The 19,388-nt window shown below is 58.2% G+C and overlaps 1 protein-coding gene across 2 annotated transcripts; it reads left to right on the plus strand.

Moving 5' to 3' along the window:
• Window positions 1-241: 241 nt before the first annotated feature.
• Window positions 242-7,701, plus strand: KLHDC3 (kelch domain containing 3). 2 transcript variants are annotated; one of them, XM_038761356.1, is made up of 12 exons: window positions 242-327; window positions 3,511-3,731; window positions 4,050-4,226; window positions 4,493-4,608; window positions 4,712-4,783; window positions 5,221-5,434; window positions 5,624-5,710; window positions 5,812-5,920; window positions 6,139-6,212; window positions 6,314-6,392; window positions 7,185-7,247; window positions 7,506-7,701. In XM_038761356.1, the coding sequence occupies exons 2-12, from the start codon at window positions 3,578-3,580 to the stop codon at window positions 7,660-7,662; spliced, it is 1,302 nt and encodes a 433-aa protein (XP_038617284.1). In that variant the 5' UTR covers window positions 242-327; window positions 3,511-3,577; the 3' UTR covers window positions 7,663-7,701. The 2 variants fall into 2 exon arrangements, with proteins under 2 accessions (XP_038617284.1, XP_038617285.1); XM_038761357.1 differs by having other exon boundaries at window positions 7,185-7,677.
• The last annotated feature ends 11,687 nt before the right edge of the window (window positions 7,702-19,388 follow it).

Here is a 19,388-nt window from a genome sequence, read left to right on the forward strand (position 1 = left end):
CGCAGAGGGCCGCCCTTCCGGGCGGACTCCATCTCCCAGGGGGCTCCGGGGCCGCGCGTGCGCAGGCGCGCCCCTGACATGCGCAGAGGGCCGCTCTTCCGCAGCGCGCAGGCCCCCCCTTTCCCCTCGCCCTGACATGCGCAGAGGGCCGCTCTTCTGGGCGGACTCCATCTCCCAGGGGGCCCCGCGCGCGCAGGCGCGCCGGCCAGACCGGAAGTGCCGGTCCTGCTGCTGTTTGGCTCGACGGGGCGGCCGGTTGGACGGGGCGGCCGTTAGACGGGAGGTCGAGCCGGGTCGGCGGGGCCCCTCCTCCACTCCTCCTGTCAGGTACCGATCCCACCGGAAGCCCCGGGGAGAGACAGGGAGGGAGGGAGGGAGGGAGGGAAGGAAGGGGCCTCCATCCAAATCCCTCCCCCTCCAGGAAGCCTTCACCTCGAAGGCTCCACCAATTGTCAGCCGTGTGACCTTGGACAAGTCACTTAATAATAATAATGGCATTTATTAAGCAATTACTATGTGCAAAGCACCGTTCTAAGCGCTGGGGAGGATACAGGGTAATCAGGTTGTCCCACAGGGGGCTCCCAGTCTTCATCCCCATTTTACAGATGACTGTACAGATGACATTTTACAGTAACTGAGGCAGGGAGAAGTGAAGTGACTTGCCCAAAGTCACCCAGCTGACCATTGGCAGAGCCGGGATTTGAACCCATGACCTCTGACTCCAAAGCCCGGGCTCTTTCCACTGAGCCAAGCTGCTTCTCTAACTTCACTTCCCTGCGCCTCAGTTCCCTCATCTGTAAAATGGGGATGAAGACGGTGAGCCCCCCGTGGGACAACCTGATCACCTTGCACCCCCCTCCAGCGCTTAGAACAGGGCTGTGCACCTAGTAAGCGCTTAAATGCCATTATTATTATTATTATTATTATTATTATTATTGTTATTATTGTTCACCGATTAGGCGCCTCCCTTCCAGGCCATAGCATCCCCACAGTCGCTTATCTATTCTATTTATTTCATTTTGTTAATATGTTTGGTTTTGTTGTCTGTCTCCCCCTTTTAGACTGTGAGCCCACTGTTGGGTAGGGACTGTCTCTGTATGTTGCCAATTTGTCCTTCCCAAGCGCTTAGTCCAGTGCTCTGCACACAGTAAGCGCTCAATAAATACGATTGATGATGATGATCTGTAAAATGGGGATGAAGACAGTGAGCCCCAGGTGGGACAACCTGATCACCTTGCACCCCCCTCCAGCGCTTAGAACAGGGCTGTGCACCTAGTAAGCGCTTAACAAATGCCATTATTATTATTATTATTATTATTATTATTGTTCACCGATTAGGCGCCTCCCTTCCAGGCCATGGCATCCCCACAGTCGCTTATCTATTCTATTTATTTCATTTTGTTAGTATGTTTGGTTTTGTTCTCTGTCTCCCCCTTTTAGACTGTGAGCCCACTGTTGGGTAGGGACTGTCTCTAGATGTTGCTCGCTTATCTATTCTATTTATTTCATTTTGTTAACATGTTTGGTTTTGTTCTGTGTCTCCCCCTTCTCGACTGTGAGCCCACTGTTGGGTAGGGACCGTCTCTATATGTCGCCAACTTGGACTTCCCAAGCGCTTAGAACAGTGCTCTGCATACAGTAAGCGCTCAATAAATGTGATTGATTATCTATACCGTAATAATAATAATATTGGCACCTGCTCAGCGCTTACTACGTGCCGAGAGCTGGGGGAGATACAAGGTCATCAGATTGTCCCACGTGGGGCTCACCGGCTTCATAAGCGCACGGTAAGCGCTCAATAAATAACGATTGAATGAATGAGGCGCAGAGAGTAATAATGATTGCGTTTGGTAAGCGCTTGATACGTGCCAAGCACTGTTTGAAGCGTTGAGGGGGGATACGAGGGGGTCAGGTTGTCCCACGTGGAGCTCCCAGCCCTCATCCCTGTTTTCCAGGTGAGGGAACTGAGGCCCAGAGAAGTGACTTGCCCTAGGTCACACAGCCGGCGAGTAATATTAATTACTCTATTTTACTTGTACATATCTATTCTATTTATTTTATTTTGTGAGTATGTTTGGTTTTGTTCTCTGTCTCCCCCTTTTAGACTGTGAGCCCACTGTTGGGTAGGGACTGTCTCTGTATATTGCCAACTTGGACTTCCCAAGCGCTTAGTCCAGTGCTCTGCACACAGTAAGCGCTCAATAAATGCGATTGATTGATTGATTGAGTGGCAGAGGTGGGAGACGAACCCGTGACCTCTGACTCCCAAGCCCGGGCTCTTCCCGCTAAGCCACGCAGCTTCTTAATTTCTTTTGTCCATTCCTGTAGTTCTTAATCAATCAATTGATATTTTTATGGCGCGCTTATTGCGTGCAGACCAAGTGCGTGCAGCCCTTTAGACTGTAAGCTCTTTATGGGCAGGGAACGGTTCCTCCTGCCCCCGGTCCGGACCCCGTTCGCCCCCGCGCCCCGCCCGGGCTGGCATGGGAGGAGGGAGCAGTCCCCCCCACCGGGGCTATTTCGGGTGACACCCGCTGGCTATTTCTGGCCCGGGAGCGGTTTTAGGTAGGTGTCAGCTGCGGGACCTCAGAGGCACGGTAGGAATCCCCCCGACGCACCCCCTGCCTGAGACGGCCTGGGTCCCGGAGACACCTGCCGAGAGAGGTGCCCCCCGCCCGGCATCGCGGAGGGGGGAGACTCGCTCCCCTTCAGCCCTCCGACCCGCCCAAGGGCACTTGGAGGCCTTTCCCTCCCGGCCAGTCGGCATTTCTGGTCCTTAGGGTCAGCGAGGGCGGAATTGGGGGGCGGAGAGGCCGCTGGCAGAGGCGGGAGCGTTCTCCCCTTTCTGCCCCCTGCCCTGGCCGAGGCCCGGGAATTCTCCAGAGGAGGAGGGAGAGCCCTCGCCGTGGCTCAGATTCCCGGTTTGGCCGGCTGCCGGGTTCTGCCCTCGGGGGATCTCCTGTGCCCGCGGCCCCGCGGGAGCCCGGGGCCTTCTCTGGGCCAAGATGAACCCACCAGAGCCCAGGCCCGAAGCCCCGGGCCGCCCTTCGGCTCCCCGGGGAAGCTATCTGATCCGAGGCCGGGCCCCGGGGGACACCTGAGCCTGCCGCGAGTTGGCTCTCTTCGGGGGTGTTAATAATAGCTCGGGGTATTTCTGGGTGCCCGCCCGCCCACCCTGAGGAGAGCCTGGCATTTGGAGAGACACAGAAGGGAAGAGGCCCTCGGAGACCCAGCAGGGAGGGTTAGGGAGGAGCAGGGAGATCAGGTTCTCGGTCCTCCCCTGACCCCGGGGGAGAAAGCCAAGCCCGTGGAAAGAAGGACCGGACCGGTCTGCTCTGCGGGCCCGACTCAGCGCCCGCTCAGTCGACTCCGCTCCTTCCTTTCGGTCGCTTCCCTCTTCCCTCGGAGGCCCCCGGGCCTGCGGCGGAGCTCCGGAGCCGGGGTGCCCCACGGCTCCGGCGTGGGGGCCCTGAGCCGGAGCTCCCCGTCCACCGGCCCCTGTGCCCACAGGTGGCAGAGACAGCGGGCGGGCGAACCGCGCCGAGGGGGAATGCGGCAGTAGCCGGTGGCCCGGGGGATGTTACGGTGGACCGTGCACCTCGAGGGTGGGCCCCGAAGGGTGAACCACGCCGCCGTGGCCGTGGGGCACCGGGTCTACTCCTTCGGCGGGTACTGCTCCGGTGAGGACTACGAGACGCTGCGGCAGATCGACGTGCACGTCTTCAACGCTGGTGAGGGTCCGGGGGCTCTGGGCCTGGAGCGGGGAGGGGATGGGGAATTTGTACTTCCCAAGCGCTTAGTACAGTGCTCTGCACACAGTAAGCGCTCAGTAAATGCGATTGATGATGACGGGGAGGGCCGGGCGCCATCCCGGGCCCGGGCCTTGGGGAGGAGGAGGAGGAGAGGCCGGTCCCCGGAGCTCTCCTGGGGCCGATCGGCTGGCGGGGAAGGGCCCCGCTCTGGATCCTTGGACCCCAGGGGCGGGTCGGAGCCGGGAGGCAACCGGGATTCCCCAGGTAAAGGTGTTCTGTGTGTGTGTGTGGCTGCAGTGTCCCTCCGCTGGACAAAGCTGCCCCCCGTGTGGCCCAGCGGGCGTGGGAAAGTCCGGGAAGTGCCCTACATGCGCTACGGGCACTCAGCCGTGCTCATCGACGACACGGTCTACTTGTGGGGCGGGCGCAACGACACCGAGGGAGCCTGCAACGTCCTCTATGGCTTCGACATCAGTGAGTCCCTCCGGGGCGGGGCAGGGGAGGGGAGGGAAACGAGATGTTGCCAATTTGTACTTCCCAAGCGCTTAGTACAGTGCTCTGCACATAGTAAGCGCTCAATAAATACGATTGATGATGAGATGGGCGGCTGGAAGAGGCTGGGGGAGGAGGAGGGAGAGGAAGGAACTGAAGCCAGGAGGCCCAGAGTCTGGGCCTCTTTACCAGGAGGAACGGGGCGGGGAGCCTTCGCGAACCCTGAAACCCCTCCCTCGCCGATTTAGACACTCACAGGTGGTCCACGCCCAAGGTGTCGGGGACAGTGCCCGGGGCCCGGGATGGGCACTCGGCCTGTGTCCTGGGCAAGAACATGTACGTCTTCGGGGGCTACGAACAGCTGGTAGGTTCCCTGCGGGTGGGAGATGGGGGAGGTCGAAGGGTGTGTGGGCGGGGATGGGCAGCGAGGGAGCGAGGGAAACGATCCTTCCGCCCGGCTTTTCCAGGCTGACTGCTTTTCCAATGACATTCACAAGTTGGACACGACCAGCATGACATGGACGTTGATTTCAGCCAAGGTCTGTGCCTCTCCCCCATTCACACCCCGCTCCTCCCCCTCCTCCTCCACCGGCCTCGGCTTCAAGAGATATCTTAGAAGGGAACGGCCGATCGGCCAAACGCCTTTACCTCTAAACGCTCCCCTCTTTGGTCCAACCTTCCTCTCCACGGGTGCCGCCCCCCGCCCCCCTCAAAACCCAGCCGGCCCATTTCTCCTTTGTGTTGCCGTCTCTTGGCCGGAAACGTAGCTTGTGGAGGGCCAGTGGTGGTTCCAGGTGGCCTCTAGATCCTGGCCACCTTCATGCCCGGCTTGGGCTTCAGGGGGAGGGGGAGGTGGGGCAGACGGGGGACAGCGTGCCACCTCTCGGGTCGTGCCGGGCCACTCTTCCTCCTCCCTCCGTGCCGGTATCTTCCCCTCTGGTGACCCTGTCTCTCCCTCCCCCCTTCCCTCCCTCAGGGGACCCCCGCCCGCTGGAGGGACTTCCACTCGGCCACGATGCTGGGCAGCCGCATGTACGTGTTCGGGGGCCGAGCCGACCGCTTCGGCCCCTTCCACTCCAGCAACGAGATCTACTGCAACCGAATCCGTGTGTTTGACACCCGGGCCGAGGCGTGGCTGGAGTGTCCGCCCACCTCGCTGCTGCCCGAGGGCCGCCGCAGCCACTCCGCCTGTGAGTCGGCCCCAGCCCCCCCGAACGGGCTCCCGCCGGCTCTTTCTGCCGGGAACGTCTCTTCCCCTCCCGCCGGCCCCGGGGGTGCTCCGCTCTGTGCAAAGAGCCCCAGCTGTCCCTACTGGGGCTCTCGTCCCGCCTCTCATGGTGGGTTTCCCTGAGGTGGTCCCTTCTCCCAACTCTCTCCAGTCGGGTACAACGGGGAGCTGTACATCTTCGGCGGTTACAACTCCCGGCTGAATCGGCACTTCCACGACCTCTGGAAGTTCGACCCAGGTAGGGACCAGCGGCTCCTGGAAGGGGTGGAGGGAGGGGAGGAGGGAGGGAGGAAGTGGGCAGGTCGGGGTAAGGGCCGTCCTTCCAACTCTGCTTCCCAGTGGCCTTCTCCTGGAAGAAGATTGAGCCGAAGGGGAAGGGACCGTGTCCCCGGCGCCGCCAATGCTGCTGCATTGTGGGCGACAAGATTGTCCTCTTTGGGGGCACCAGGTGGGGCGAGGGGAATCCCGGGGGCTGGAAGTCGGGGGAGCCGGGGAGGGAAGCCGACTGCCGTTCCCGGGGAAGGAGGCTGCCTGCTCTAGGGGGAGGGCCGGGCCGGGTGAAGGAACCGAGGAAGGTGGAGAGGGGAGCGGGGGGCCAGAGCCTCAGCCCGGCAGCGGGCGGGAAGTGAGGAGGGGCCCGCCTCTGTTGTGTGATGCCTCCAACAGCCCGTCCCCTGAAGAAGGCTTGGGTGACGAGTTCGATCTCATGGATCACTCTGACCTACACATCCTGGATTTCAGTAAGTCCGTCGGGTCTCCTCCCCGCCCCCGTCGCCCCCGGGAGGGATCCCGGGCGGGAAGGGATGTGGGCCGGCAATGCCAGCTCTGCCCCCTCTTCCAGGCCCCAGTCTAAAGACCCTGTGCAAACTGGCAGTGATTCAGTACGGCCTGGACCAGTCTTGTCTGCCTCACGATATCAGGTACGGGCCGGTGGGCGGGGGGATCCGGCTGGCCCTGGGGTCCCCTTGGTCCCATGCCCCGGCGGCGGCAGCTCTTGACCCCTGAGTGTGCGTATTTTAGAAGGGCTGAAAGAACACGCAGACACGCAGTCCTGTCAGAGAGCTTGGAGAGCAAGGGGCCCGTCTTCAGAAAAACTCGTGCGTGACAGAGAGCCTAGTTTGAGTCTGTGGTGCAAGGGGGCCGTTGGGCTTGGATAATAATAATAATAATAATGATGGCATTTGTTAAGCGCTTACTATGTGCAAAGCACTGTTCTAAGTGCTGGGGAGGTTACAAGGTGATCAGGTTGTCCCGCAGGGGGCTCACAGTCTTGATCCCCATTTTCCAGATGAGGGAACTGAGGCCCAGAGAAGTGAAGTGACTCGCCCAAAGTCACCCAGCTGTCAGTCGGCGGGGCCGGGATTTGAACCCACGACCTCCGACTCCAAAGCCCGGGCCGTTTCCACTGAGCCACGCTGCTGGATGTATTATTCCAGTCAGGGGAGAAAGGAAGAAGTGTTGGTCTCTGAAAGGGGGCAGGAATCAGTTGGTGGGTGGTATTTATCGAGCACTTACGGGGTGAAAAGCACAGTACTAAGCGGCTGGGCGCGCACAGAGCCATCGGGTTGGTAGACCCGTTCCCTCCCCAGTGAGCCTATAGTCTGGCTAGAGTCCAGAGGAACGAAGGGGGAAGACCCAAGCAAGGCCCGAGCCTCGGTTGCCTGCTCCTCCTGCCCCTTTGTCCCTCCCCGATGACGGTGCCCTCTTTGCAGGTGGGAACTAGCCGCCATGACCACCAACAGCACCATCAGCCGGCCCATAGTGTCCTCCCACGGGTAGGAGGAACAACGGATGTGCTTCCTCCACTCCTGCTGCTCTCAACGTCCTTCCCGCGGCCGGCCACCCTGGAAGCCCCTTCCTCCGCCCCCCCCGGGGTCCCACGGTGCCGGCCGCGGGGGCTGGGCTAGGGTCGCGGTGCCTGGGCTATGGACTCGTGGGGCGAGCCGAGCCCCTTCCCCGCGGGGCTCCGTCCTCTCCCTCTGGTGCTCTGTACCCCTTCATCCCTTGCCCCTGTCTTCTCCCTCTCCCTCCAGGAGCCCCCCGCGGAGGGGGTCCAGGTGCGATGAGGCCGGCATCTGGTGGGAGGCATCTGGTGGGAGACCCGCTCCTTCAACCCCGAGGGCCAGGTCGGGGGCGGGGACCGTCTGCCCCGACCCCCCTCCTTCCCCAGGCTCTCACTACGCCCTGTAAATCCGCCCGTTCCAGATTTTATAAAAAACATTAAAAAAATCCCACACTCTTGTTGACGATGTGGACTGTCGGGGGTGGGTAAGGAGGGGCCCGAGAAGGAGTGTGGCTCGGGGCCAAGAGCGGGGGCTTGGGAGGCGGAGGACGTGGGTGCTAATCCCCACCCTGCCACTCGTCTGCTGTGTGGCCTTGGGCAAGGTGCTTCACTTCTCTGGGCCTCAATCAATCAATCAATCGTATTTATTGAGCGCTTACTGTGTGCAAAGCACTGTACTAAGCTCTTGGGAAGTCCAGGTTGGCAACATAGACAGTCCCTACCCAACAGTGGTCTCACAGTCTAGAAGGGGGAGACAGAGAACAAAACCAAACATATTAACATAATTAAATAGAATAGATATGTACAAGTAAAACAGAGTAATAAATATGTACAAACATGTATACATATGTACAGGTGCTGTGGGGAAGGGAAGGAGGTAAGACGGTGGGGATGGAGAGGGGGATGAGGGGGAGAGGAAGGAGGGGGCTCAGTGTGGGAAGGCCTCCTGGAGGAGGTGAGCTCTCAGTAGGGCCTTGAAGGGAGGAAGAGAGCGGGATGGGCGGATGGGCAGAGGGAGGGCATTCCAGGCCAGGGGAATGACTTGGGCCTCAGTGACCTCATCGGGAAAATGGGGTTTACGAGACGCGTGGGGCAACCTGGTTAGCTTGCATCCACCCCACCCCCCATTCACTCATTCATTCACTCATTCATTCAATCGTATTTAGTGAGGGCTTACTGTGTGCAGAGCACCGTACTAAGCGCTTGGGAAGGACAAGTCGGCAACATCTAGAGACGGTCCCTACCCAACAGCGGCCTCACAGTCTAGAAGGGGGAAACAGACAACAAAACATATTAACAAAATAAAATAAAAATAGAACAGCAAATATATACAAATAAAATGGAGTAATACATCTGTGCAAACATATATACAGGTTCTGTGGGGAAGGGGCGAGGAAGGAGGGGGCTCGGTGTGGGAAGGCTTCCTGGAGGAGGTGAGCTCTCGAGCTCTCAGTAGAGCTCTCAGTAATAATAATAATAATGATGATGATGGCATTTGTTAAGCGCTTACTATGTGCAAAGCACTGTTCTAAGCGCTGGGGGGGATACAATGTGATCAAGTTGTCCTACGTGGGGCTCACAGTCTTAATCCCCATTTTTTACAGATGAGGGAACTGAGGCTCAGAGAAGTTAAGTGACTTGCCCAAGGTCACACAGCAGACTTGTGGTGGAGCTGGGATTCGAACCCATGACCTCTGACTCCAAAGCCCGTGCTCTTTCCACTGAGCCACGCTGCTTCTCTAAGTGAAGCACCTCCCAGCGCTTAGAACAGTGCTTTGCACATAGTAAGTGCCTAATAAATGCCATCATCATAGTAGGGCTTTGAAGGGAGGGAGTGAGTCAGTGTGGGAAGGCCTCCCGGAGGAGGTGAGCTCTCAGTAGGGCTTTGAAGGGAGGAAGAGAGTCAGGGTGGGAAGGCCTCCCGGAGGAGGCGAGCCCTCAGTAGGGCTTTGAAGGGAGGAAGAGAGTCAGTGTGGGAAGGCCTCCTGGAGGAGGCGAGCCCTCAGTAGGGCTTTGAAGGGAGGAAGAGAGTCAGGGTGGGAAGGCCTCCCGGAGGAGGCGAGCCCTCAGTAGGGCTTTGAAGGGAGGAAGAGAGTCAGGGTGGGAAGGCCTCCTGGAGGAGGCGAGCCCTCAGTAGGGCTTTGAAGGGAGGAAGAGAGTCAGTGTGGGAAGGCTTCCTGGAGGAGGCGAGCCCTCAGTAGGGCTTTGAAGGGAGGAAGAGAGTCAGTGTGGGAAGGCCTCCCGGAGGAGGTGAGCCCTCAGTAGGGCTTTGAAGGGAGGAAGAGAGTCAGGGTGGGAAGGCCTCCCGGAGGAGGTGAGCTCTCAGTAGGGCTTCGAAGGGAGGAAGAGAGTCAGGGTGGGAAGGCCTCCTGGAGGAGGCGAGCCCTCAGCAGGGCTTTGAAGGGAGGAAGAGAGCCAGCTTGGCGGATGTGTTTGGTTAGAAGAGCGCTGAGCACGTAGGAGGCGCTCCCTAACCAGGCTCAGCAGTGGGGGCGGGGCCTGGGGAGGCCCCGCTGTCCGTGTGAGCGTCGGGCTCCCCATAAAGTTGTTGTTCGGGCCGCTTGCCGGAAGTGACGCGACGCCCGGCCGGAAGTGACGCCTCCCGAGGCCGGAAGTCGCGCGTTTCGCGGGCGGGCGGAAGCCGCGGGGATGCCGAAGCGGCCGCGGCGCGGGGCAGCGCCGGAGGCCGGACCGGGCGGGGGCGCCGGGCCAGGTGAGCGACGGGACCGGGCGGGGGAGGGGGCGGCCTCATCGTCATCATCATCATCATCAATCAATCGTATTTATTGAGCGCTTACTGTGTGCAGAGCGCTGGACTAAGCGCTTGGGAAGTACAAGTTGGCAACATATAGAGACAGTCCCTGTCCAACAGTGGGCTCACAGTCTAAAAGGGGGAGGCAGAGAACAGAACCAAACATACTAGCAAAATAAAATAAGTAGAATAGATATGTACAAGTAAAATAAATAGAGTAAGAAATATGTACAAATATATATACAGGTGCTGTGGGGAAGGGAAGAAGGTAAGATGGGGGGGATGGAGAGGGGGACGAGGGGGAGAAGAAGGAAGGGGCTCAGTGTGGGAAGGCCTCCTGGAGGAGGTGAGCTCTCAGTAGGGCCTTGAAGGGAGGAAGACAGCTAGCTTGGTGGATGGGCAGAGGGAACAAAACCAAACATATTAACGGAATAAAATAAATAGAATAGATATGTACAAGTAAAATAAATAGAGTAATAACTATGCACAAACATATATACATATATACAGGTGCTGTGGGGAAGGGAAGGAGGTAAGACGGGGGGGATGGAGAGGGGGACGAGGGGGAGAGGAAGGAAGGGGCTCAGTGTGGGAAGGCCTCCTGGAGGAGGTGAGCTCTCAGCAGGGCCTTGAGGGGAGGAAGAGAGCGAGCTTGGCGGATGGGCAGAGGGATTGGGGGCATTCCGGGCCAGGGGGAGGACGTGGGCCGGGGGTCGATGGCGGGACAGGCGAGAGCGAGGTACGGTGAGGAGATTAGGGGCGGAGGGTGCGGGGTGCGCGTGCCCGCCCGTGCCTGACCTGCTCCATTCCGGTCCGTTCCGGTGTCGCCCCCCCCCCCCCCCCCCCCGCCCCGCCCCGCCGTCAGAGCTGTTGTCGCCGTCGCTGGAGGAGCTGCTGGCCCTGAGGAGGAGCCGCCCGCCCGAACGGGAGACCACGACGGCCGCCCCCCGCCGCCACCAACCCCCCGCCGCCCGCGGGGCCGCCCACAGGCACCGGTCAGGGGCACGGCAAGGGGCGGGAAGCCTGACCCCCTCACCTCTGGGCCCTCCCTCCCCCCTGCCCTCTCCTCTGCCCTCCCCTCAATCAATCAATCAATCCATCAATCGCATTTATTGAGCGCTTATTGTGTGCGGAGCACTGGACTAAGCGCTTGGGAAGCACAAGCCGGCAACATTAGAGACAGGCCCATAGTGACGTACAGTGACATATAGGACAGCTCTATAAAATAAATAGAATAGATATGTGCAAGTAAAGTGAATAAGTCAATAGAGTAATAAATCCGTACAAACGTATATACATCTATACAGGTGCTGTGGGGAAGGGAAGGAGGTAAGGCGGGGGGGATGGAGAGGGGGACGAGGGGGAGAGTCCCGGCATCCCTGGCGGCAGGCCTATAAGGCGGGCAAGTCCCGGCATCCCTCGCAGCGCCCCGAGCGCCATTCTCAGTGGCGTTTGAGGGGGCAAGTCCCGGCATCCCTGGAGGCGGGCCTGTCAGGCGGGCAAGTCCCGGCATCCCTGGCGGCGGGCCTGTCAGGCAGGCAAGTCCCGGCATCCCTGTTGGTGGCCCTGTCAGGCGGGCAAGTCCTCCTGCCCCTGTGCCCTCCCCCCTGCTCTCTCCTCTCCCCTCCCCTCCTCCTCCTGCCCCTGTGCCCTCCCACCTGCCCTCTCCCCTCTCCTGCCCTTTGCTGCCCCTGTGCCCTCCCCCTGCCTCTGTGCCCTGCTCCTGTGCCCTCCCCCCTGCACCCTCCCCCTCCCCTGTGCTCTCCCCCCTGCCCTCCCCTGTACCCTCCCACCTGCCCTCTCCCCTCGCCCCTGTGCCCTTCCCCCCCCCGCCCTCTCCCCTCATCCCTACCCTCTCCCCTACTCTCTCCCCTGCCCCTGTACCCTCTCCCTGCACCCTCCCCCTGCTTCTGTAGCCTCACCCCTGCCCTCTCCCCTGTGCCCTGCTCCTGTGCCCTTCCACTGCTCCCGTGCCCTTCTACCACTCCCGTGCCCTTCCCCTGCTCCTGTATCCTTCCCCTACTGCCATGCCCTTCCCCTACTCCCATGCCCTTCCCCTGCTCCCATGCCCTTCCCCTGCTCCCATGCCCTTCCCCTGCTCCCATGCCCTTCCCCTGCTCCTGTGCCCTTCCCCTGCTCCCGTGCCCTCCCCCCTGCCCCCTCCTCTGCTCTCCCCCGGGCCCTCCCCTTTGCCCTACCGCGTCCCCAGCCCAGCCCAAGCAGGGGATCCGTCCTCCTCCCACACACCCTCCCCATGCAAGGCAGGCCGAGGCGGCGGGCCTCTCGATGACCTTCTCCTTCCCTCCCTCCCCGCAGGCCGCTGGAGATTTCTTCCAAGAGCCCTGTGCCCTTCCTGCGCCGTGTGGTCCCCATAAGTCAGAAGGTGAGGCTCAGGGGCCACGGGGACAAGACCCGACCTCCCTCCTCGGGCCACAGCTTCGCAGCAGGAAGGGCTGGGTTTTCAGCAGGGGGGCTTGAGGGGGCACAGATAAGCGCCTTGTTGTCTCTTCTGGGAGGGCCTTTGACACTACCACCGACGGAGGAAACAGCCCCCACCTGAGTTCCTGGGTAATTTCAGCCTAATCTAGATCATTTCCAGGGTAGTAGCAGGCCAGGCCCCCGCTTCCCAGTGCCGCCTTGGCTCACCGGATGGGTGCCGGCTGGCCGCCTAGGCAGAATCGTTGCCGGGTACCTGACTTTTATCCTTCTCACGCCTGCCCCGCTTTAGGTCCGGCGCGACCCCCGCTTCGATGACCTGTCGGGTACCTACAAGCCGGAGGTGTTCGATAAAACCTACTCCTTCCTGAATGACATCCGGGCCGGGGAGAAACAGGTGCCGGGGGCGGGGGAAGAGAGCCGTGGGGGGAGGTCAGAGGGCTGGACGTGGGTGGGGGAAGGGGGCTAGTCGTTAATCCTCGTCTCTAACCCGCAGCTTGTGAAAAAGCAACTGAAGAAATGCCGGGAGGCGGAGGAGAAGGGAAGGTTACAGAAGCTGCTGAAGCACATGGTGAGGGAGCGGCCTGGGATGAGGGGAGAGGCCCTTCGGCTAGAAACGATCCTCAGATCCTCTCTCTGTCCGTGTCCCCCTCCAGACCCAGCAGGAGGAGGCCCAGCAGGAGCGGCAACGGCAGCACGAACAGCACCTGGCCCTGAAGAGAGAACAACGGGCCCAAGCCCAGAGTGGCCGCAAGCCCTTCTTCCTCAAGAAATGTGAGTCGGGAGGGGCCGGGCCGCCGAGACCGGTCCCCTCGGGGATCAGGGGAAGCGGGGTCTGAGTCGAGGTCCTCTCCGGCTCACCTTTCTTCCTTACAGCGGAGCGGCGGCAGCTGGAGCTTGCTGAAAAGTACCAGGAACTGAAGCGCAGCCAGAAGCTCGAGAGCTTCCTGAGCCGCAAGCGCCGGAGGAACGCAGGCAAGGACCGGAGACGGCTCCCCCCGGGCAAGGGCCGCTGAGGACGGGCGTCTCTCTCCGCGGGCACCGCCTCCCTCGGGACTTGAGCCGTCGGGCCCCGGGCAACCCCAGAAAGTAGGAAGGAGCAGCTTTGAACCGAGTGGTCCCTCCGGCAGGGCTGACAGGCCCAAATCCGGGGGCCGGGGAGCGGGGTTTCGGACTCCTTTATCGTTAATAAACCACAACCGGTTTCTCAGCCACCTGGACGACCCCCGTGCAAGGCTGTCGGCTTAGAGGAGACAGAAGGGGGAGGGCGTTGTCGTGAAGGTAGCGAGAGCCGTGATTTCTGTCGTGTGTCGGAGACGTGGTAGTGCCCGGGTCCTCCGGGACTCTAGTGCAGCAGCCGGAGCCGGGCGGAGAGACGGCCTCCGTAAAGACGGTTTATTTCTCACCTTTCTCGGTGGATGGGGAATCTCAGTTGAGGGGATTGAGGTGCAGCGGACGTGGAGAGACGCTGTTGCCAGACCTTGGTGTGCTGTGGTGAGGGAACAGAGTCGATAGCAGGTGGGAGGCTGGTTCTGCTACATGATCCGCTTTGGGGCAGTTCTCAGAGTTGCTCCGCCCCGGGGGCGGCTGGTGCTCCGTCTAGGAGGACTTGAGGTTTTGAGGTTCCTTCGGTCCTCTCCCGCGTGGCTTGCGTTTGCTGGGCTCGTGGTGGGCTTGGGCAGGGGGAGGGTGCCGACGTGCCATTTTCCTTCAGGAGCCGGGGGGGTGCTGGGACTAAATTTGAAAGGTGCAGCTTGCCAGTCCGTCGTATTTATTGAGCGCTTACCATGTGGAGAACGCTGTACTAAGCGCTTGGGAGAGTACAGTATAACAGGCATTCCCCGCCTGCAACGAGCCCTGCCCCAGCCCAAAGTTTTTTGGCTAGTGTAGTGTGGTCCTGGCAACTGCCATTTCTGTGAGTTGCATCTCCTCTCCCCAAAAGGGAGAGGCCACCTCTTGGCTTGGACTTGTTTTCTATAATGCGTCCCACACACACACATACACAAAACCACCCGAGGGATACTCTTACGCGTATTTATTTTGTGCATTGATGGACCTATGGCTCTGGTTACTAGCTTGTCATACAGGTACTGCCATTTCTGTGAGTCGCATCTCCTCTCCCCAAAAGGGAGAGGCCACCTCTTGGCTTGGACTTGTTTTCTATAATGCTTCCCACACACACACATACACAAAGCCACCCGAGGGATACTCGTACGCGTATTTATTTTGTGCATTGATGGACCTATGGCTCTGGTTACCAGCTTGTCATACAGGCACTTCTGGCAATCTAGAGCACACATGTGAAATGGTCCCACCGCTTTCCCCCACCACCACAACCCGCCTTTTCGCCCCTGCACAGAAGGAGGTCGGGCGCAGACAGCAAACAAGTAAGCGCTCCTTATGCGTTGGCTCCTCTGAGCTGTTGCCCTAATGCCACGGGAAAGAGTCCAGGATCCCGAGGATCCCAATAGCCAGCTGCTGTGGCCCCAGAAGGGAGTAGTTCCGAGGCGGGGGCTCGGACGGCGGGCTCAGCCAGGGCTGGTGCCTGGAGAAGTAGGTACCAGCGTCCTCCAGTCGGCTAGGAGCCGCCTCCGTCTCCCACCCAGCACCCAGAGCAGACACTAACTGCCCCCTGACGTCATCGGTCCGGGGCCGCTTGGTCCACCGGACTGTAGTCTATCCCATCTTGGGAAGCGTAGGATGGGGAGGGACGGGTGAGGACCGTGGAGCCCTCGGCAAGGGGCCGTCCCCAGTGAGTCTCTGGGCCCCAGGCCCCCCTGCCCTGGGGGTGAGGGTGGGCGACAGCAGCACGAGCCAAGGATGGAGGGGATGGAGGTCCTTAGGCCGAGATCCAGTCCCATGTCCAGTTGGTCGCGTCGGCGGCGCAGGGCAGCAGCAGCACCGCGTAGCAGTAGAAGAAGGTGAGGCCTTCGGCCCAGAGGGGCAGCGCCCGGTGGGCAGCGCCGGGCTCCCACAGCCCGGTCTGCACGTCCAGCAGGTCAAGGAGCGTGGACAGCAGGCAGCCGTGCAGCTCCTCCCGCCGACGGAAGGAGCCAGGCGGTGGTGCCCCCAGCAGGGTGAAGAGGCCGGGCAGGGCCAGGCCCAGGCTGAGGGCTCAGCGGGTCGGGGGCGCCGGGCAGCCACCCTCCCCGGCCCTGCAGCCCCGGTAGATGAAGTAGACTTCAATCTGGAGCACAAAGGTGGCCAGGAACCAGAGCGGCATGGCACAGCTGCGGCAGCGGGAGCGGGCCTCGGCCCCCGCCGCCACCGGCCTTAGCAGCAGAAGGAGGCAGGCGTCCCCAGCCCCCAGCAGCAGGCCCAGCCGCCGCCCAACAAGTAGCCGTCGGCCAGCAGCACGCTGCCCTCCACCAGGGCCACCGACAGCCCCGCTGCCGGGCGGGGGCACGGGCACCGCCACGGCATCCTGCAGCGGGGCGGCGAGCCACCGGGGTCCCTCTCCCCTCCCCTTGAGCCTCACCTGCTGCGGCGCCAGAGCCAGGGGTCCCCCATCCCACTGGGGCCACAGTACTGTGGGGGACGTCGGGCTTCTTCGTGCCCCCCAACCCCCTGCGGCTCCCAGAGCTTGGCTCTGGGAGCTCGTCCTGGAGGTGTCGCGACCGGCCCGACCCTCCTGCCAGCGAGGCTTCGACTTCATCCCTTCAATCCTATTGTGCACTTACTGAGTGCAGAGCACTGGGCTAAGCACTTCGATGCAGGCCTCACGAGCAGGTAAAGCACAATCCCGGAGGCCGAAGGTAGTCGGTTCTAATAATAATAATAATGATGGCATTTATTAAGCACTTACTATGTGCCAATTATTGTTCTAAGCGCTGGGGAGGTTACAAGGTGACCAGATTATCCCACAGGGGGCTCACAGTCTTCATCCCCATTTGACAGACAAAGGAACTGAGGCCCAGAGAAGTGAAGTGACTTGCCCAGAGTCACAGCTGACAAGTGGCGGAGCCGGGATCACAATAATAATGATGATGGGATTTGTTAAGCGCTTACTATGTGCCAAGCTCTGTTCTAAACACTGGGGTAGGTACAAGGTAATCGGGTTGTCCCACATGGGGCTCACACTCTTCATCCCCATTTTACAGATGTGGGAAATGAGGCCCAGAGAAGTGAAGCGACTTGCCCAAAGTCACACAGCTGACAGATGGCGGAGCGGGGATTCGAACCCATGACCTCTGACTCCAAAGCCCGGGCTCTTTCCACTGAGCCACGCTGCTCCTGAGCGACTTCTTCCAATCAGCCTGATCAATGCTGGTATTAATTGTGGCATTTCTAATGCCCTTGTCTGCTGGGTGACCAGGCAGGGGTATGTCACTTCACTGCCCTGGGCCTCGGTTCCCCCATCTGTCAAATGGGGATTGAAGACCTTGAGCCCCCCCGGGGGACAGGGACTGGCTGTAACCCGATGTGCTTGTATCCGCCCCAGTGCCTGGCACATGCTAAATGCCACAATTAATACCAGCATTGATCAGGCTGATTGGAAGAGGGGTCGGGCAGAAGCGGCGTGGCTCAGTAGAAAGAGCCTGGGCTTTGGAGTCAGAGGTCATGGGTTCAAATCCCCACTCCGCCACCTGTCAGCTGGGTGACTTAGGGTAAGTCATTTCACTTCTCTGGGCCTCAGTTCCCTCATCTGTAAAATGAGGGTGAAGACTGAGCTCCCCTTGGGACAACCTGATCACCTTGTAACCTCCCCGGTGCTTAGAAGTGCTTGGCACCTAGTAAGCGCTTCATTCATTCATTCAATTGTATTTATTGATCACTTACTGTGTGCAAAGCACTGTACTAAGCGCTTGGGAAGTCCAAGTTGGCAACATATAGAGACGGTCCCTACCCAACAGTGGGCTCACAGTCTAGAAGGGGGAGACAGACAACAAAACATATTAAAATGAAATGAATAGTAAATAATAAATTATTTATTATGATGGCTTAATAAATGCCATCCTCGTTAAAGGTGGCTATACCTCACTATAGATCGGAGTATATTCCGGCCCCGCAGCCGTGGATACAGACACCGGTTCTCCTTTCCCAGAGGCCGCTCGGAGAGCTTTCCTCCTCCTCCACCTGAAGTCGGTGCTGTGCACAGTAACCGGGGTTGGCTTCGTGACCAATATTTTGGAGGATTAAATTTAGCACTTTACTAAAATAATAATAATAATAATAATAATAATGGCATTTATTAAGCGCTTACTATGTGCAGAGCACTGTTCTAAGCGCTGGGAAATTTACAAGGTGATCAGGTTGTCCCACGTGGGGCTCACAGTCTTCATCCCCTTTTTACAGATGAGGGAACTGAGGCCCAGAGAAGTTAAGTGACTTGCCCAAAGTCACACAGTTGACAAGTGGTGGAGCCGGGATTTGAACCCATGACCTCTGACTCCAAAGCCCGGGCTTTTTCCACTGAGCCACGCTGCTTCCGGCACCACTCCGCAGGATGACCTTTTGGAGCTGATTTCTTGAGCCCGCGCTCTCGGTCTTGAGGTCATCTAAACCGAGGGGAGAGGTGACTGACCCAGCAGATCGCAAGCACAGAGGAAAGCGTAAGGGAATGATATTCTGTTTGCTGTTTCTGGCTCTATTGCTATGATGCCATAATGCTATCCGCAGTGTAACGTGAGAAGTAGTGATGATGATGGTATTTGTTAAGCGCTTACTACATGCAAAGCACTGTTCTAAGGGCCGGCGGGGGGGATACTAGGTGATCGGGTTGTGGGGCTCTCAGTCTTCATCCCCATTTTACAGATGAGGGAACTAAGGCTCAAAGAAGTGCCCACAGTCACACAGCTGACAAGCGGTGGAGCCGGGATTAGAACCCATAACCTCTGACTACCAAGCCCAAGCCTGGAAGCCAGAGGACCTGGGTTCTAATCCCAGCTCTGCCGTCTGCTTGCTGTATGACCTGGGGCAAGTCACTTGACTTCTCTGTGCCTGTTACCTCAGCTGGAAAATGCAGTGTCTGTTTTCCCTCCTCCTCAGCCTGTGAATCCTGTGTTGGACTGGGTCAAACCTGAATGGCATGTCTCTACCTCAGCCAGTGCTTAGGACAGTAATTGACACCAAGTAAGTGCTTAAGTAATAAGTGATTATTACGGTATTTTAGTGCTTATTATAAGCCAAGCACTGGGTTAGATACAAGGTTATCAGGTTAGACTCAGTTCCTGTCCCTCATAGTACTTACAATCTAAGTATAATAATAATAATATGTGATCCTACTTCAATTTAAGAACATCCCCACACTAGAACTAGTACTCACAGTCTAACTATAATAATAATAATAATATGTAATGCTACTTCAATTTAAGAACATCCCTAGAACTAGTACTCACAGTCTAAGTAGAATAATATGTGATCCTACTTCAATTTAAGAACATCCCCACACTAGAACTAGTACTCAGTAAGTATAATAATAATAATGTGATGCTACTTCAATTTAAGAACATCCCCACAGAACTAGTACTCACAGTCTAAGTATAATAATAATAATGTGATGCTACTTCAATTTAAGAACATCCCCACACTAGAACTAGTACTCATAGTCTAAGTACAATAATAATATGTGATGCTACTTCAATTTAAGAACATCCCCACACTAGAACTAGTACTCTCAGTCTAAGTATAATGATAATAATAATAATAATATGTGATGCTACTTCAATTTAAGGACATCCCCACACTAGAACTAGTTAGTATTCACAGTCTAAGTATAATAATAATAATATGTGATGCTACTTCAATTTAAGAACATCCCCACACTAGAACTAGTACAGTCTAAGTATAATAATAATAATAATAATGACGTTACTTCAATTTAAGAACATCCCCACACTAGAACTAGTACTCACAGTCTAAGTATAATAATAATAATGTGATGCTACTTCAATTTAAGAACATCCCCACACTAGAACTAGTACTCACAGTCTATAATAATAATAA

The sequence above is a fragment of the Tachyglossus aculeatus genome, chromosome 19 (genome assembly GCF_015852505.1).
Source record: "Tachyglossus aculeatus isolate mTacAcu1 chromosome 19, mTacAcu1.pri, whole genome shotgun sequence".
NCBI lineage: Eukaryota > Metazoa > Chordata > Mammalia > Monotremata > Tachyglossidae > Tachyglossus > Tachyglossus aculeatus.